The following is an 18,462-nucleotide window of genomic DNA, read 5'->3' as shown; positions in this document are numbered from 1 at the left end:
GCATAAATTCTGAATTGGCTCAGTTAATTCAATATCCTGCTGTTTTCCTCATCATATTATTAAATTCATCGAAACTAGAACTGAAGCATGGAACATAGAAATCAACTATAAAATATCAGTATGTAATTTATATTCTGCAGAATTAAAATATAAAATATGAATTATTTAATCTTGTCTGATAGAACACACTGGGGTTCCAGACAAATTTTAAAGGTCAAAGGAGAAAATAGACATTGTTATCTAGTGTCTTTATAAAGTGGAAAAATGGAAGAAAAAACCCATTAATTTCCATTTCGGATATGAAGTTGACACGTACTATAGAAAGTGGATCCAATATATTTCTGTTAGTGTGTTGCAAATCAAGAATTATTGACTAGATAGAATGGAGCAACAATGGAGCAACAATTATCAGTGCAGAAGTTCCAGGACACTTTTAACAATGAAAGAGTCTTAACTATTTCCAAACAGAAAATATGGATCTGTCCCCCAGTCCCTTTCATTGGTTACAATGCACTCTTTTGCTCATCTATCCAACAGCATCAGTGTTTCTCAACCTTGGCAATTTGAAGATAAATGGACTTCCAGCTACCATAAATCTCCAGCCAGCCATGCTGGCTGGAGAATTCTGGGAGTTGAAGTCCACGTGTCTTAAAAGGTTGAGAAACACTGATTAGGTGCTCTCATATTGAAGGATTAACTTATCCCTGCTTAAATACTGCCATCTGTAGAGGCACTGCCTACTTAGAAAGAGATACTAATAAATGGTGCCATATTACGTACATTTCTACTGCATGTCTCATTTCCCTCTGTTCCAATGAAATCAGATGCTACGGTAGATTACAAAGAAAAACTTACCCACATACTTCCAATAATACTTAAAAACCTACATGATTGCTCCCTCTTCTGAGTCACCTTTAATGGTATTTACTAATGACTTTGTAATTTCAGGTCCAACGGTCTAAGTAATTTTTTTCCCCATTATTCTTATTGCCCCTTACGCTGCTTTCTCTCTTTCTTCCCAATGACTCAGGACTTTGCTTTCTAAAAGCTGAGTATCACATAGGGAAGTGTGAGCGAAAAAATAAAATCAACCACCAGTAATTCTGGATTAAGATTCTTGGCACACAGGATAAAGTAGCTGATTCAAAAGAAGGGAATGCAAGCATGTGGATGGCACTTTTCTGGGCCTCCCTGGGATAAATTTCCCGGCTGGTTAGTGTCTCCACCTACTGTGTAACGTAACCAGCTGCTAATCAGTAAAAGAGCTGACTAATGAGAAGATTAGTTATAACTATGCCAGAGCTCAGGGATGTTTGGTGGTTAGAGCTGCTTCTCCGAAGAATCCTTGTTTAATGTATAGGCTTCTTGCTACAAAATCATCCAACCTTTTCATTCTAAGGATTTTTATTCCTCAGGTTGGGGAAAAAGAATCCGAGCAAAGTTGGCTTGATTCCCAAGGCTCTGATTGCGGTGTTGTTACTTGACGGAGCGGTATGAGAAGTTTACAACCAGTTCTGCAATGAGCAAACAGCTATTACCAAAGAAGATGCCTTTGGATTTTAGGAATGTCTGCGTCCTTCTGCCAGATCGAGACCAGCTCAGTTTGACTGTCGGGGTAAGTGTATCTAAGCTTGTTTCGGAAATCCTTATGAATAACACAGATAAGGTACCTGTGTTATTTAGAAAGTGTAAGGAATAAACTAGAGGTTCCGTGGATTTGCAATTTGAAAAAGAAGAAAAAAAGCTTGTAAACTGAAAAATAAGTCTCTTTTAAAAATAGAACCATATTAGCATAAGTTGGATCTTTTTTTCCCCTGAAACTTCTTTTCATATTTGTTTGATGTTTTTGTAGTGTTAGAACTCTAAAAAAGTTTTTCCTTTGAGACTGTTGATTTCATTGTGTTAATTTTTCAACATGGTGGACCTGGGGAATCATACTTTGCAAGTTTTATTATTCTGTATATCTTCCAACAAAATTATGTAGCATTATATTCTCAGAATTTTTCCTTGTAGGAAAATAAAAGTTGAAAAGTACTGCAGGTAGTAAGGTAGAGAATGAAGTAATTTGGAATCTATGACGTCTATTGGAGATATCAATAGAATTATGTATCTCTATAGTGTTGCAGGTTTGAATGCCCAGTTTTTTCATGTGTTTAAAGATCTGTATTTTAATAAAAAATGTTATCACTGAAGTTAAACTTCTCTCAGGATTTACATGTAGTTTTTTTTTAAGTGCAAGATACACCTGTTTTGGTAGATTCCCCTTAGCTGTCTGATTCAAAATGTGTATTTTCTATTTCTAGTCATGCATAGACCCGTCTATTTCTTTCTTTTTTAATCTGTTCTATCACTGAAGAGAAAAGTATCAAAGAAAGAAAAGAATGGGAAGCTTACTGAGCACTTTAAAATCATCTGGGAAGATAAACCATGGAGTTGTGTGTTCAGAGTAAATTGTCAAAGGACTATAATTCATTCTCCCACTTTGGTTTTGAATAACATGGCCCTTCAAAAAGTATTTTAAAAAACAACATAAATGTTGTTGAATTTCTTAATGTCTTTGCAGCTCATCTGTTTATGTGGTTTCATACATTTGTGTCTGCTTGCTTCTAAATACCATAATTTTTATTACCCTTTTTAATGCTGGATATTCAAAGTAGTTTTTTCTCTTTTGATGTTTATGTGTTATAATGCACATCCTGAGGAGAACTGATCTAGCACTTACTTACTTACTTACTTCTATCATATATAGAGCCCCTTATCATAAACCAAACTCTAGCTGGCTTATTTTTCTTGTCTCTCTTGTACCATCATTTTATTATCAATTTCCCATACTTTGTTATTCTACTATTTATCTCATCCTTCCTCAAATTGCTGCACTTAAAAAACTGAATTAAAGTTCATCAAAATGGACCCACTTTGAATAATGGCTGTGTAGTAGAAAAGAAGAGTGCAAAGCCATTATCTCTGGAAGGGTGGTCTAACTTTGTATATACATTTCTTATTCAGCAAATTGCCATGGATGACAATGAGTTCATAACCTTTGTGAATTTGTAATAATACTAATAACCCTTATTATTAATAATATTAACCTTTACTAGATTCAGCTTGTACTTTATAAACAGAGTTCTTCAACTTAGCTTTGTGACTGAATACCACAACAAATATTAAGCCTGTTTGAAGTCTAGATTCTGTATAGAGCTCATCGTGCTGTTTTCTGAGGAGTGGGGGCAGTCAGATCACCCATAGGAAATTATCTAGAGCAGAGGTGGGTTGCCAATTTCTTTACTACCAGTTTGGGCGCACACCCCTCACACGTGCAATGCTTCTGCACATGCGCAGAAGCGTCCTGGCGGCTGAGCGGAGCTTCCCACCGCCACTACTAGCGGTTTAGCCAATCCAGGCAGAACCGACAGCAACCCACCTCTAACCTAGAGTGGATTTCTGCTTCTAATATGATGTCCCTTACTGATGCTCTTCCATAGATGAATTTCAGGAATGTCTTATTTCAGGATTTCATGGTTGCTAAAGCAGCCTCTCCACAGTATCTTTTTGATTTTGAAAAAAGACATGGTTGCTTTATTGAGTTGCATACAAGTGTTGCATTCATATTCCTATACATTCATTCTGTTTAGATAGGAGGATTTTATTTCTTCATGGGGGATATAGGTCTATATCGTGACTTATCATATAGAATGTTAGAAAGTCAAATTATGGTTCCCTCCAGTTTAAAATAAGATTTTTTTAAAAAATTATGGCCACTTTGTCTTTTATAGCTTGCTTCATATTAAACTTTTCTGCTTTCAAATTATCTCTTTCAGTAGTTACAATATATTATAAGCAAAATGTTCTTATAAAATTGTTCCCTAAAAATAAAAAATCTATTTAATGGAATCATCCTTAAAATATTCAAATTTCCTATTATTTCCATAGTACAGGTAGTTCTCATCTTACAAAATTCATTTATTGATTATTCAAAGTTAAAACGGCAGTGAAAAAAGTGACTTATGACCGTTTTTCACAGTTATGACCTTTGCACGATCCCCATAGTCACATGATCAAAATTCAAATGCTTGACAATTGGTTGATACTTATGACCACTGCTGTGTCCCAAGGTCCTGTGATCCCCTTTTGCAACCTTTTGACAAGCAAAGTCAATGTGGAATCCAAATTCACTTAACAACCGGGTTACTAACTTATCAATTGCAATGATTCACTTAACAACTGGCAAGAAAGATAATAACATGGGGCAAAACTCACCTAACAAATGTTGCACTTAACAACAGGAATTTTGGGATCAATTGTGGTCATATGTCAAGGACAATGTCTTTCATAAGACTTCAGAATGGACCTTTATATAGAGATCAGAGTAGCTCACATTACCTTCAATTATTTGTAATCACCAGTATTACTAGTAGTAACTAGAAGTCATTTGAAACTTAAAACTGAAAATATAAGCAGACTTTAATCACCAGTCTTGTTCTGACTTTCACTTGGAGTAATTCCTTGTAGACCACCAGTTTAAATCAAGTCCAACTATATCCAGGAAGTCTGAAATTTAGTTCTTCCTAATTGACTGGATGATTATTCCAAATATAGTAGAACCTCTGGTCACGAATACTTCAGACCATGACCAAATTTGGTTCTGACCAAAAAATTCACTTTTTTTTTCACAGCCGATTTCCCCTTTCACACCATTTTTTTTTTTTGTAAGCACCCAAATTTCCAAAATTAGATTCGGGTCATGACTAAATCAGTTTGCAACCAAAGAGATTCTATTTTGGAATGTTAGGGCTTATTTTTAGTATATGTCTGAACCAATTAAAGTATCTGTACTTTTTAATGGAATCATGCAACAGTTGTGAGAAGCAGTCATGAGATCCTGGTAAAGATGCAGTTGCTTTGAAGAGTTACAGACCAGTGCTTTTTTTATCTTTGCTCAGGTCTCTCTCTGTGTGTATATGTGTGTTTTAGAACATAGAATAATAGAGTTGGAAGGGACCTTGGAGATCTTCTAATCCAACCCCCTGCTCAGGCAGGAGACCCTAAACCTGTGATGGCGAACCTATGGAACGCTTGTGCTGGCCAGCTGACTTTGGCCTTCTTTTGAGGCCATTTTTCACCCTTTGGAGGCTTCCTTGAAGCCTCCAGAGCGCAAAAACCTGGACTTACGGACAAACTGAAAGTGACTTCTGGTTTGTTTGTAAGGTCATTTTTTTGCCATCTGGAGCCTTCAGGGAAGCCTCCTGAAGGCCCCTCAAGGCTCCAGAAGGCTAAAACCGGTCTTATGAGCAAACCGGAAGTCCGTCCCCGAACCTCCGGTTTGCCCATAGGACCAATTTTTCGTGCTCGAGAGGCTTCGGGAAAGCTCCTGAAGCCTCTGGAGGGCCTCCAGGGGGAGCACGGGAGGCTGTTTTCACCCTCCCCAGGCTCCTATAAAGCCTCTGAAGCCTGGGGAGGGCAAAAAAGGCACACCAAAAATGGGGAGGAGCACTGGTGTGCATGCATATGCCCTAGGATCGGGCACATAGCATTATGGGTGTGGCATGCCCACACACGACCCCCCCTGCGCTCCCCCATCTTTTAGCACACAAGCCACAAAAGGTTCGCCATCACTGCCCTAAACCATTCCAGACAAATTATTGTGCAGTCTGTTCTTAAAAGCCTCCAGCGATGCGGCACCCACAACTTCTTCAGGCAAGGCATTCCACTGGTCAATTAATATCTTTTGCTATAATACATTTTTAACAATATATTACAATCTATGTTGCTATAGTAGATTTTGCTGACTTTCCTTTTTCATGATCTCATTCTTAATTTTTACTTTGTTTTTTATTGTTGCATTTTGTAAGTCACCCAGGTTTATAGCAGATTAGGGCAACCTAGAAATCTGATAAATAAATAGTCACCTCAGTTCACAAGAATTTGACATTCTTGTTGGAGATCTCCTAAAGTTGTTAGAAATGAAAATGGAATAACCGGTCTTCTTCTCCTCTGAGCAAATATTAATTAATGCTTGTGATATTCCGGGCAAGGAGGATAAATGACGAGGTTCAGGATGCCAGAGGACCTTATTCCTAAAATTCCTCTTCTTTTTCCTGATTTTGCAAAAGGTCCTATTTACTTTTACTTCCCTGCTGATGCATGAAATTCTACTGTTTTGTTTTAATGTAGTGATATTCAAGTTTCTATCTTTCCCTGAGGTTAGATTATATCAGGGTCGGGGTGGATCCAGTCCATGGGGTGCTTAAATCTGGCCTGCTGGGCCGGCCTGGAAATAGCAAAAGACCAGCTTGCGGTACCTCTGGCAGCCAAAATGTGAGGTTTCCCATGCCCCATTTTGGCCGGCAGAGTGCTGTAAGAGGCTATCCAGGCTGAAAAAGGGATGCATGTGGCCTCATGTGGCCTCCTGTGCCCCGTTTTGTTCCCCCTGCCAGCCCACAAAGGAAACTACTATACTGATTGGGTCCTTGAAGAAATCCAATTTGACACACCTAAATTATATGATGGTTTCAAAATGATTTTTCAGAAATTGTCCAAGATCCTTTTCTTCACATTTGTCTGAATCAAATTTGCTTTTTCTGGATGCTTTTCAGTATCACCTTGGCTAGAGCCATGAAAATGATAAACTACCCTGGAGAAACAGGGTGGAAGAACAGCACACAACTGTCATATCATATTTTTCGGAGTATAAGACGCACCGGAGTATAAGATGCACCAAGAATTGAAGAGGCAAATTTTTTTAAAAAGTTTCTGCACTCTGCCAAAAATGGCCCATTTTTGGTGAAAACAGCCCCGTTTTGGTCAAAGAGCATGAATAGTTTTTAGGGGCCTTGTAGAATGTTCCTGGGGGGGGGGCAAAAATGAGCAAAAAACTGCCTGTTTTCCACTCATTTTTGCTCTCCCCAGCCCCCAGGAGCCCTCTGGAAACCCCCTAAAGGCTACACACGACCATTTTGGTGGAGGGGGCAGGGTTTCGGGAGGCCAAAAAATGCTGTATTCGGTATATAAGATCCACACAGATTTTCACCCTCTTTTTTGAGTCATATTCTGAAAAATATGGTACTTAAATAGCTTTTAAGAGAAACAATATGCAGTATTGGGGTGGGCTATATCCATTTTTCAAGAGAAATGGAAGGGCTTTTAAATTGCATTGCATTTCTGGTAGATAATCTTGTTTGTGGATATAGTAGTCTCCGTATAAATTGTGAAGAAAAACAGTAGATATGCTGATGCATAGTACTGAATGTAGTATTTCCTTTTGATTTCTGGAATGTCTTGCTTTATTTACCTAAAAGGCTTTCCCCTGTATAATTTCTCCTTAAAATGGGAGTTTCATTTTAGAATTGTTGAGAATATGATAATGGAAGCAGACCAGTTTTTTCCCTTTTGGAACAATGGATTATCTCCCTTTGGGGTAAATACTGATATTTAGCCATTTCTGTAATTGTTCACAATTAGGAATGATCATTCCTTCCCCATTTTTCCTCCCAGCATCATTGAGTATAGGATGAGAATTAAGATATGGCTGGATTCTCTTTTCCATAGCTTTGAAAATATGGTGTGTTTAACAGGCATAGTTTTCCATTGTTTGGTTGTTTTGTTTTCCATCTATAGAAGCAAAGCTTCACTTCCATCTGTATGATTTTGTATTCTTGTGGTGGAGCAGATACAAAGATGAGATGGAGCTGAGGTCTAGTCAAAAGGAAAAGTGTGTTAATTCAGACATAAGAGTAACATACAATTAGAACAAGCTTCAATTTCAAACCCTGACTTGTTGGTTTCAAATCAAGGCCATGATTTGCCATACATTAAATATAAAACAGAAATTATTGGAAAGCAAGAATGGGTAACCTAGGTAAAAGAAGATCCAGATTGTTGGGGGCAATATGTTGAGTCTGTAAACTACTTAGAGTGTATTCTGAAGTTGTATACAAATATAAATGCTATTGTTAAACTGTCACCTGCAGATAATTTCTAGACCTAAAGCCCATGCCACCTTGGCCAATTAAGTAATTAAAACCCTTTTAAATACTTACCCCTGGATTTGTAGGGTATGGATCTACTGAGGCAAGAATCAGCAATGCTCAGGCCATGTTGAACCATTGTATAAAAATGAAAGAGATGCCTTAGAAAACAATGTTCAAAGTCTATTAATTTGAAATGGCAGAGTGAAAAAGCTTAGGATTTCAATCTTGGGCTGATGTATATATGTAGGGCACGATATCTGGTGTAGGCAGATCTGGAGTAGGATGTGGAGTAGTCAGATTTCCTGCAGTATTCCATAAGACTTCTTCATTGTTTGCAATAAAATAATTTCTCTATGTTTAACCTGGGAAGCAATGCAGGAAGATATGATAGTCTCTTAGTCATCTCACTGTATCTGGAAGTTCATCAAACATGGGCAGTCTTAATTTGATTGGGATATCTTTGATCAAGCACTCTTGATGCAGGGCATTTTTACTCCAACAGAGAATCAGATAATTCAGTGCCAAATGAACATAGTCTATGTGTCATTTCATACCTGAATCACTTATAACTCTTAGTGAAGAACATAAAAGTTCTGAAATGTTAAATCATTATAATATTAATTGATTACTTATACTCAGCTCGTAGATGATTAGACTCATAGAACAAATTAATCCAAACTAAGCAAATCACATTTTGGCTTAGTGTATTGTGTGAACCAAAGCAGTAGCTCATAGTGTTCTGATATATACAATGCCCACTGTTTGTCCTGTCCTTCAGGTGTACAACAGCAAAGCAGGATATCACACAATACTGTGCATCATTGTTTTACTAGGTAGTAATACCATGATTCATTGCTAAAATGTTTAGAAATTAATATTGTATTAAGCTAATTTAAATCATTTTATTAGAGTGAAACATAATTCATAATAATAATTACACTGGAATCCTACCACAAATGCTTCAATATAATCCGTAACTTTACTCTGTAGCCGTGTGTTCCAATCATATCCGTAATGCCATAATGCAAAGGAGTTCATAGTGGTGATGGATTTGAAATACCCTACTCTAAACTGCTTGAATACTATTTTTCTGTTGCAGGTAAAAGCCACAGGACAGGAACTCTTTGACCAAGTTTGTGATGTACTGAAAATTAAAGACCCTCACTTTTTTGGCATCAGCGTTGTAAAAAGTAAGATCAATTATTTGACAGATATCCATAGCCTGAACTAAGAGAGATTTAAGTGGGCATGAAAGACATCTCAATGCCCTTCCATCCCTGACCTGTGAATATATGATAAAGGAGGGGTCACTTTATTTGCACTTATTTCTCTTTCTTTCTTTCTCCCTCTCGTTTCCTACCTTCAGCTGTTCTTTCTGCCAACTTTTCTTTTCACCTCTAGGTAGAATTTAAAGTATTGTTTGTGTAACAAGGCTGGCTATTTGCAAAGTCATCACAAAGTCAGTTTCTTTCATAACTTACAAAGAATGTTGTTTCTACAAAAATCTGAAGGACTTTGAACTTTATTAAATTATGCCATGGGAAAGGCTTACAAATCATTCCAACATATTAAACAGCATTTTTGTAGCTAATCCTCGTCACCTTGATACCCTGGGAATATTTGCATGTGATATAATTCAAAAAGAGATTCTATAAGAGAAAACTGACCCTTGGTGTTTGGATGTCTGGTTCCGCCAGTATTTTGTAGACACCGGGTGGACTGTTGTGTGGAATTTGTTTTCTCTTCACAAATATTCATTCATTATATCAGTATTTCCTCTCTTAGATGTCAGAGTATTATTGTGATTTTTTTTTTAAAAAAAGGTATCCCTCAAAATATAATGGTGAAGTATTCCTGAGGTAAAAATGAGCACTCTCGGGTTTTGCATGTCAGCTGTAGACAGTTTGGTACGCTTCAAAGTTATGGCTTCAATCAACTCCAGTCAGCATCGCCAATGACCTCTGATTTCTTCTCTGTATAATTGATGTCCCTGGGAGGAGGGGAAAATCCATTGGGGTTTTTTATCCATTGAAATCAATGATCCAGTAGCAGGGGCTTTGTATGGAAACTCAAACATTTCCATACCTGGGATGAAAGCCTACCATGAATGGATCTGGTCCATTTGCTTTGTCCAAAAATATTTGAGACTAGACTTTCTAGAGCAATGTTTCTCAACCTTGGCCACTTGAAGATGTCCGGACTTCAACTCCCAGAAATCCCCAGCCAACGAATGCTGGCTGGGGAATTCTGGGAGTTGAAGTCCGGACATCTTCAAGTGGCCAAGGTTGAGAAACACTGTTCTAGAGTGATGACCTAATCTTTATGTGTTAATAATCTCTATTAAATTTATTTCTTTTGGCCCAAGATAATGATTATCAATTGTTTAACTTTTTTCTTTATCCCAATTCATTTAGCATCAGTAAGAACATAATAATCCTTTGACATATTTTATTCACTGTAGAAATTAATACGTTAAGCAGGAGGCTCAGGATTCGTCCCTCAAAATACATTATTTCCTCCCTGGTTCACATTTCAATATGAATTCTCTGGGTTCAAAGATAGAGATTTTTGCACAGGTGAATATAATGCAAAAGTACCTATATACGTGACAGTTTGAACCTTGCCCACTAGACACAATCCTAGACTAAAATGAGAGTTTTTCTGGATGAAACTTGTTATCCACCTGTCATTTAAAATGAGAATTACACACTTCAGAATTACATTTGTGGTCTCCCAAGAGGTCACATGCATTTTTTAAATCAGCTTTTCTCCCAAATCTGCGCTGTCCAGTCACACTGAATCAATGGGGTTTAGACATGACCTCCAAAGAGGCTTTCCTGCTTTCTTGCTCATTATTATTTTGAAAGGATTTACTTTTACCCTAGTCTGATTTCTGCCCTGGCCCTCCTTTTTTGGTCAGAAGAATGATGGGAGATTATAACCACCCATGTTCATCAGACTTGGTTGGAAAGAGAATGGATGGAGCTGTCATTTATGGTTGTGGCCACGCCATGAACAGGAATCAAACCTCCCCCCCCCCCTTGTGTCATTTTGTTGAAGATGGATGTTTTCAGCAGGATTACACTTGCAGTTATTTGCAGGCCTGTTTTCTCACTCCCCCCCCCCCATCTGCCAAACAGGCCAGCTTAATTAAATGAGCATTCAGGTGTCATTTTTTTCAGGAGAACATATCTCCCCTCCTCTCCGCCAAAGAGAAGGAAACCTAAGCACATGACAAGGATCTCTAAACTTTATCTTTAATCTTGGAAATAAGCACATGACAAGGATCTCTAAACTTTATCTTTAATCTTGGAAATACACATTCTTGCACACTGCTTTTCTTGTGAAAGGTGGGGGGGATAGTTGAGCAGTGGGGGTTTTGTAGCTGGAGGATTACCCTGCAAGTTGGCATTTTGACAACATTAACCTCATTAGAGTTGGAATGTAAGGTTGCATTCCTGCACGCGGCAACTACAGGGTGAGACTGGAGGCAGGTTGGGGATGGAGGAGTAAAAGGAGGGGGGTCACGTGGCAGAGAAGGGCAGGCAGGTCACTTGGTGTTTACAGAAATTTCAAAATGGCTTAGTGAGTCACAAAGTTTGACTTTTGGTGCAAAGAAATCCTGCTTGGCTCTTATGTTTGGTCTTCCCAATCCTTCCCCCACCCAAGCAATTAAACACCTGAATTCCTCTTTAGGTACAAAATAGTCTCAAAGGCCAATTCTTAACAAAACGGGAGCTAATCTCCCAGGTGGAACCCACAAGGCTAGTTCAGGGAGGGAGGGAGAGGAAGAGAAGGAAGGGGAGGTGGTATTCAGCAGGTTCTGACCAGTTCTGGAGAACCGGTAGCGGAAATTTGAGTAGTTTGGAGAAACCGGTAAATATCACCTCTGAGTGGCCCCATCCCCATCTATTCTCTGTCTCCCAAGTCCCAGCTGATAGGGAGGGAATGGGGATTTTACAGTTTCCTTCCCCTGCCATGCCCATCAAGCCATGCCACCAAGCCACGCCCACAGAACCGGTAGTAAAAAAAATTTGAATCCCACCACAGGAAAGAAGGAAGGAAGGAAGGAAGGAAGGAAGGGTTTACCATGTCATATTACCCACATAAAGTGAATGGAGTTTCCCCCTAGATCTGAACAACTTCAGCTGGGAAGCAGGCTGATAATTAATGAGATCCTTGCAAAAAGAGTTTAAGGGGAGTAGTTCTTCCTTTTTTCAGTTCTGAAAATGTTGTTTTCATGAACTAATTGTAGGCAAAATTCCTGGTTAATACCAAAGGGAGATTTGTCCCTAGGAAATATCAACTTTTCTTAGCAGTGAAATGGAGAGAGATTAAAGTAAGATTATTATAGCCACATCCTAACCCACGGCAACCCTCCAAATGATTGTGGTACTGATAAATCATCAGCTACCTGATGAAACTAGTTGTGTAATATTGAGCCTGTAACTGCTGTGGCTTCCTGTATCTTTGTATGTAGCTGGAAAATTATAATTTGGAATATACCATCTTAATACAATACAGAGTTTCACCTTATAGTGATATTTATGCTAGGAAAAAGCTGGTAGGAAGGCGGATGGCTATGTAAAATGAATTTTAATATATACAGTATATGCGTATGGTAAACTTACAATGTATGTCAAATAATATTATTAATCTGGTTGGCTTGCAAAAACTGTATTTCATAAAATTCTCTATATTTAAAATCATGAGCATTTAAATAATTTCAGGTGTTCCTGCTAACATTTATTCTCTCTCCTTTTTAGATAATGAATATGTATTTATTGATCTGGAGCAGAAACTTTGTAAATATTTTGTAAAGGAGTGGAAGAAAGAAGGAAGCAGAGTAAGTCCTTCAGTGTGTATTTGTAACATTCAACTCTTTTCTCTGTTGTATCGCTGCATTTGATTGAACTAAAACTAATTATAACTTGGGTCCAATGTCAGTTTTATAGTCCACATACATTTGTCTGCTCCAATGATTTTTCTTCTCTTGGAGCATTCTAAAATTCTAACAATGCGATCATATGCTTTAGTTGTTTGGGCAATGTTGTTGTTGGTTGAGAAGTTATGTCCGACCCATCACGACCCAATGGACAATGTTTCTCCAGGCCTTCCTGTCCTCTACCATCCTCTGGAGTCCATTTAAGCTCACGTCTACTGCTTCAGTGACTCCATCCAGCCACCTCATTCTCTGTTGTCATCTTCTTTTGCCCTCCATCGCTCCCAGCATTAGACCTTCCTTCTCATTAGGTGGTCAAAGTATTTGATCCTGGGCAATAGTATATATGTATTTATATTATGCCTTTGTTATTTTTTGCAAAACATATCCAACACACTTTCCTCCTCATTACAACAACAACAACCCTGTGTTGGACAGAGAGAGAAAAATTGTCCCAAAGTCACAAAGATGGTTTTCATGGTTAAGGCAAGACTTGAATTCATGGTCTCTTGCATTCTAAACACTAGACCAAAATGGCTCTCTATGCATGCATGTGTGTATGTCGCATTTTTTCCTTCTCCTTTTTTCCTACAAGAATAATTTCTTGAGGTAGGGTACCTTGTATCTGGATTTAGTTACAAGTAGACTTGTATGTGGAACTTCCCAAAGCCAATCCAACACTAATTGCTATGCAACACTGCCTATCTAGTCAGAATTAAGCCCTATGGTATATAAATGTACGTTGGTGATTGTTGAGGAAATATGTCATTCAATGGGAAACTGATCCAAAAATACTATGGCTTGTTTTTGTCCCAATATTTAATGCTCATGCTCATGTTTGCAATGTTTTTCTGTAAGCACAGCAAGGTTTTTCAGTTATTATTTATTTATGTTATTTAACTTTAGGCTTCACTGTTTGTGGTGCCACTGCCATAAACATCAGGATGAGTCATTATGGGACTTAAGTATAATGTATCTTTATCAGTTTATTTATCTACTTTGGCAGCCACGTTTTCATGTTGGCTGTTACATACCTGGTTAAATATGTGGGTTTGATTATGTAGGGTCTCTCAGAAATCAGTATTAAAAAGACAGAGACTAAAGTATAATAAATTTAATATTTTAAAATAAATGTTGTAAATAAAATACAAGTAAGCATCAACACACCTATACCTAATTGTCATTTGCTGGCAGATAGCCAGTACAATCTGACTCCAGTTAAAACAATTTTAATCTCTGTTGTTACAGAAAATCAAACTAGTGCAGAGTGAGATTCAGAGATAGTTTAAAGTAGTTTAATAAATATAACCTGCAGATTGCTCTTTAGGATCCTCTCTTTGGGATCATTCATGTCAGTAGACTATTGTGATTGAGCCCTTTGATGGTTGCATAGCTTCAAAATGGACTGAGAATAAAACTGTCAAACAATTAGAATCAGGAGATAGTTTTGAGAGATCAGGAAGACCTAGAAATGAGATAGATGGATTAGTGGATGGATGGATGGACGGACGGACAGATGGACAGATAGATAGATAGACTGATAGATTGATTGATTCTGGAAGTTGTCTGACTTTTGTTGTTTTTTATTTCAAAGGGAACAGAAAAGTTCATCCCTCCTTTGGTTGCATTCTTCAGAGTACAGTATTATGTCGAAAATGGACGCGTTATAAGGTACTGTTGATTATTACTTTTTAAAAAATCCTCTACATCAATGTCACCCTTTTGTTCTTCTATTTAATATAATGTCGTATTTACTTTCTGTAGACAGTTTGCTTAGGAGGCAATGGATTGTGAATGTGTTGGATTAGTAGCAGCCTACACTGTCAAACACAAAATAATAGTTTCGCACTAAGGTAGTCATACAAGTCATAAGATGACTTTGGCTAGAAAAAAATGTTGCCTCTCTTCAAACTGTCAGAGAGGTCTGAAGGTGCTCCCTTTCCACAATAGAAGTTAGATTAACTCTTTCATTAACTGTATTACCTATAATGGCCTGTTGTCATACTTGCAGAGCTTTTTTGCATAGCAAACATGAAAGTATGAATGGCAGGTGCATGGAAACACCTGTGCACACACCTTTAACAGAGCTGCATTCTCTACCAGGGTTGTGCAGTGATCTGGATTTGAAAAGGAAAAGGTGATATGTACTATGTGTGAGAAGGCACATCAGACACGTGGGCATCACTTTAAATGAAATCCAAAGAAACTTTTCCGGATTCACATAGTTACTGCTATCTGATTTCAGGAAAAATGAATCATATTTAAGGGGATGTAGGCAGGTATAACACATATACCTGTAGGCAGTCCAACTCACCTTCCCCCCCCCCTGCACAACACATTTTTGCATATATAAAAATGATAATAATTTATTAATCTTGTATGCTGCACAGCTCGGTATGCCTATGGGCTGTTCGTAATAATCAAAGAAATTACAATAAAGTCACTAAAACATAAAAATAAAAAAAATGGCAAGCAAAATGGTGTATGTGTATCTCATCCTGCCTTGCCAAAGGCTATGTGAAGAGTCATGGCTTTATGACTCTTCTAAACAACAGCAGAGTGGGATCCATCCAGATGGAGAGAGCATTGTTCCAGAGGGCAGATGCTATTACCGTGTTTCCCCGAAAATATGACATGTCCTGATAATAAGGCCATGCCACATTTTTCTGCTGGGCAAAAATATAAGCCCTCCCCCACAAAAAGTGCCCTGGACAACCTTCCACCTCCATCCAGGCATAGCGCCGCTCACCAACCTAGCAGTATCCCGAAGGTAATAAGCCGCGGCAACCGGAGGGAGAGGCAAAGGTGATCACGTTGTTTGGCGCCTTCAGGATACCGCTACATTGGTGAGCAGTGCTGTGCCCAGCTGAAGAAGGGGTTGCTGGGTGGCTTCTCTCTTGCGAGTTGGCTCCCAAAGAGCCAGGTACAGCCTCAGGGGCAAATAGCTATATTGCACTGTCACAGCAGCACAACACAACAGCCATGAAGCGATCACGCAAACTGAGTCTTCCAGCAGTGGCCACTCTGGGCATACACTCTATGGTTGTGGGCCAGCTGCCGGCAGAGCGTACAACCATAGAGCGTACGCCCAGAGCGGCCACTGCTAGAAGACTCAGTTTGGAAGCCACCGAAAAAGCCATGCTGGGATGGTGGTGGCAGCAGCCAAGGTGCCCTGGCTCGGTAGGGAGAGCGGGGCCAGGGCATCGTGAGGCTGGGAGGTGTGTGAGCACGAGCAGAACAACTGTTCGTGCAACCCCCCCTCTCCAGCCATGCAGAGCGCCATTCACTGGCATTTCGAAGGCGCATAAGCCATGGGAGCCGGGCAGCGATGAACAGGCACTCACCACTGACTTGGTGATACCCCTAGGTCAGTGATTGGCACTGTGCCAGCTGGAAAGGGGGTTTGCCGGGTGGCTGCTCATGAACATGGTCGCTTCATGGCTGTTGTGTTGCTCTGCTGTGACAGTGCACAGCCATTCACCCATGAGGCTGTGCCCAGCTCTTTGGAAGCCCGCTCAGAATAGAACAGCTGCTCGGCAATCCCAAAACAACCCTTCCCTCATAATAAGGCCCAAGCCATGTTTTGTGGGTGAAAAGAAAATAAGTATAATTATGGGATTCTGAAAAATGACATTGTTTAATCAAAGAAATTTGGAGCATATTAATCCAGCTAGGCAGATATTATGAGAGATACATGGTTTCTTAAGTAACCAGGTCCCTAGGTCATGAAGGGCTTTATAGATAACAACCAGAGCCTTGAATCACTTTCAGAGTCAAATCAGTAACCAAATCAGCTGATAAAGCAGAGGTATTATAGTGCCAAGGCATGCCCATCCATGCATTCATTCAGTACATTTCTATAGCTGCCTAATTCAGGCAATTACTCTGAGTGGCTTACAATTCAAAAAATACATCACGGTTAAAACATTCAAAATAAATATGCATAGCAGGTGAAAAACCTGGTAATAAAGCCAGGAAAGGGGCCCTTGACCCAGGTTTGGAAATATATCCAGGTTTTTAGGTCCTTAAGAAAGGCTAACAGGATTGGGACCATTCTAATCTCCAAAGGGAGGATGTTCCATAGAGAAGAGCCACCGTGGAAAAAACCCTGCCAGCCAAATACTCTTTGGCTGATGAGATCTGCAGCATGCCCAATTCTGCTAGATCAAGTTGCACTGGTAAAGATTCTTGGGAAAAGGTGATCTCTCAAGTAACCTGGTCTGGAGTCATATAGAGATTTAAAAGTGACAACCAGCATCTTGAATTGCACCTGGAAACATACTGGCAACCAATACAGTCCCTGCAGACGTGGTACTATGCATGTTGTATATTTTGGAACCATACCTGTACAACCATGTTCTGCACCAGCTGAATTTTCTGAATGCCCTTCAGGGGGTGGCCCATGTAGAGCATGTTACAGTAGTCTAAATGAGATGTTGAAAGGGCATGAGTTATAGTGAGCAGAGCCTCCTGGTCCAAGAATAGGCACAACTAGTGCACCACGCCAAGGTGAGCAAAGACCTTCCTAGTCATGGCTGCCACCTGTTCTTCAAGCAGGTATTACAAGTCTAGGAAGACCCCCAGACTGCACACTGGGTCTGTCTGGAGTAGTTCATCCAGAACTAAAGATGGACAAACCCTTGTCTCTGAAGATCCAAATATCCATAGTCACTCTATCTTGCCATTACTGTTCATGTCCACATTTTGCAGCAATTGAAGTTTCTGGGTAGTCTTCAAGGGTAGCCCCACGTACAGAACATTGAAGTAGTCAAGTCATGACATGATCAGAATATGAGTGGCCATTTGAAGTGCCCCTGATCTAGGAATTGGAACTACTGGTGCACCAAATACATTGCAGAAATACTACCGAGGAAGCGCAATAGGTGTTTAAAGCATCGAACACTTTCAGATGTTCTTTATCAGCTACCTCACTTTCATACTAATATCTAATAATATCTGACAATGCTACAAACAATTTATCTTCTACTCATCTTTAATTACATTTTTTGGTGGGGGAGGTTTAGTTTTATTAATGAAGAAAAAACAGTACAAGTAGAGGAAAAAGAAACTAGAACTTGGGATAGATTTGATTCTTATGGAATGAATTCAGCCTGCAAGTGACAGATAGCCTTTCAAAAATGGGCAAGTAAAGAACATATTTGTGTGATAGTCCCTTACAGCAAGCTGAATTTGTGCCCTTAGGTTAGGACAAGAAACTTTCAAAATGTCTAAATTGAAGCTTAGCATTTTCATTTGCATAATCATTTCAAGTTTGGATCTGAACAAGGCTATGTTGCTTCTTTTCCTTTGGGCTGAATGGAGGGCATCTCTCCCCCGCCTTTATAAGAATGTTTCTCACAGTTTCCCTTACTGCTTTCCAAAGCCCCTTGGTCAAAACTCTATAATTATGAGCGCTCCTTAAAGTATATATCCTTAGCCACAATCCTAGAAAGGTAGCTTCATGTTGAAATGGTTTCTTTGTTTCTCTTGTTCTAAGAAAACCTCCCTTTAGGATGCCATTCAGAGGTCATTTTTGTACACAATTGACTGGTT

General features: G+C 39.1%; 1 protein-coding gene across 2 annotated transcripts in view; it reads left to right on the top strand.

The window, feature by feature from the left end:
- Positions 1–18,462, top strand: part of FRMD1 (FERM domain containing 1) — a 52,821-nt gene that overhangs the window by 13,208 nt on the left and 21,151 nt on the right. For both annotated transcript variants that reach the window (XM_032215074.1, XM_032215075.1), the window contains 4 exons: positions 1,416–1,615; positions 9,067–9,157; positions 12,734–12,813; positions 14,504–14,580. In XM_032215074.1, the coding sequence (XP_032070965.1) occupies positions 1,520–1,615; positions 9,067–9,157; positions 12,734–12,813; positions 14,504–14,580 (344 nt within the window). In that variant the 5' untranslated portion in view covers positions 1,416–1,519. The remainder of the gene's footprint in view (positions 1–1,415; positions 1,616–9,066; positions 9,158–12,733; positions 12,814–14,503; positions 14,581–18,462) is intronic.

Source organism: Thamnophis elegans, chromosome 4, assembly GCF_009769535.1.
Source record: "Thamnophis elegans isolate rThaEle1 chromosome 4, rThaEle1.pri, whole genome shotgun sequence".
Lineage (NCBI taxonomy): Eukaryota > Metazoa > Chordata > Lepidosauria > Squamata > Colubridae > Thamnophis > Thamnophis elegans.
The sequence above is the reverse complement of the archived record's forward strand: the minus strand, read 5'-3'. Positions and strand labels throughout refer to the sequence as shown.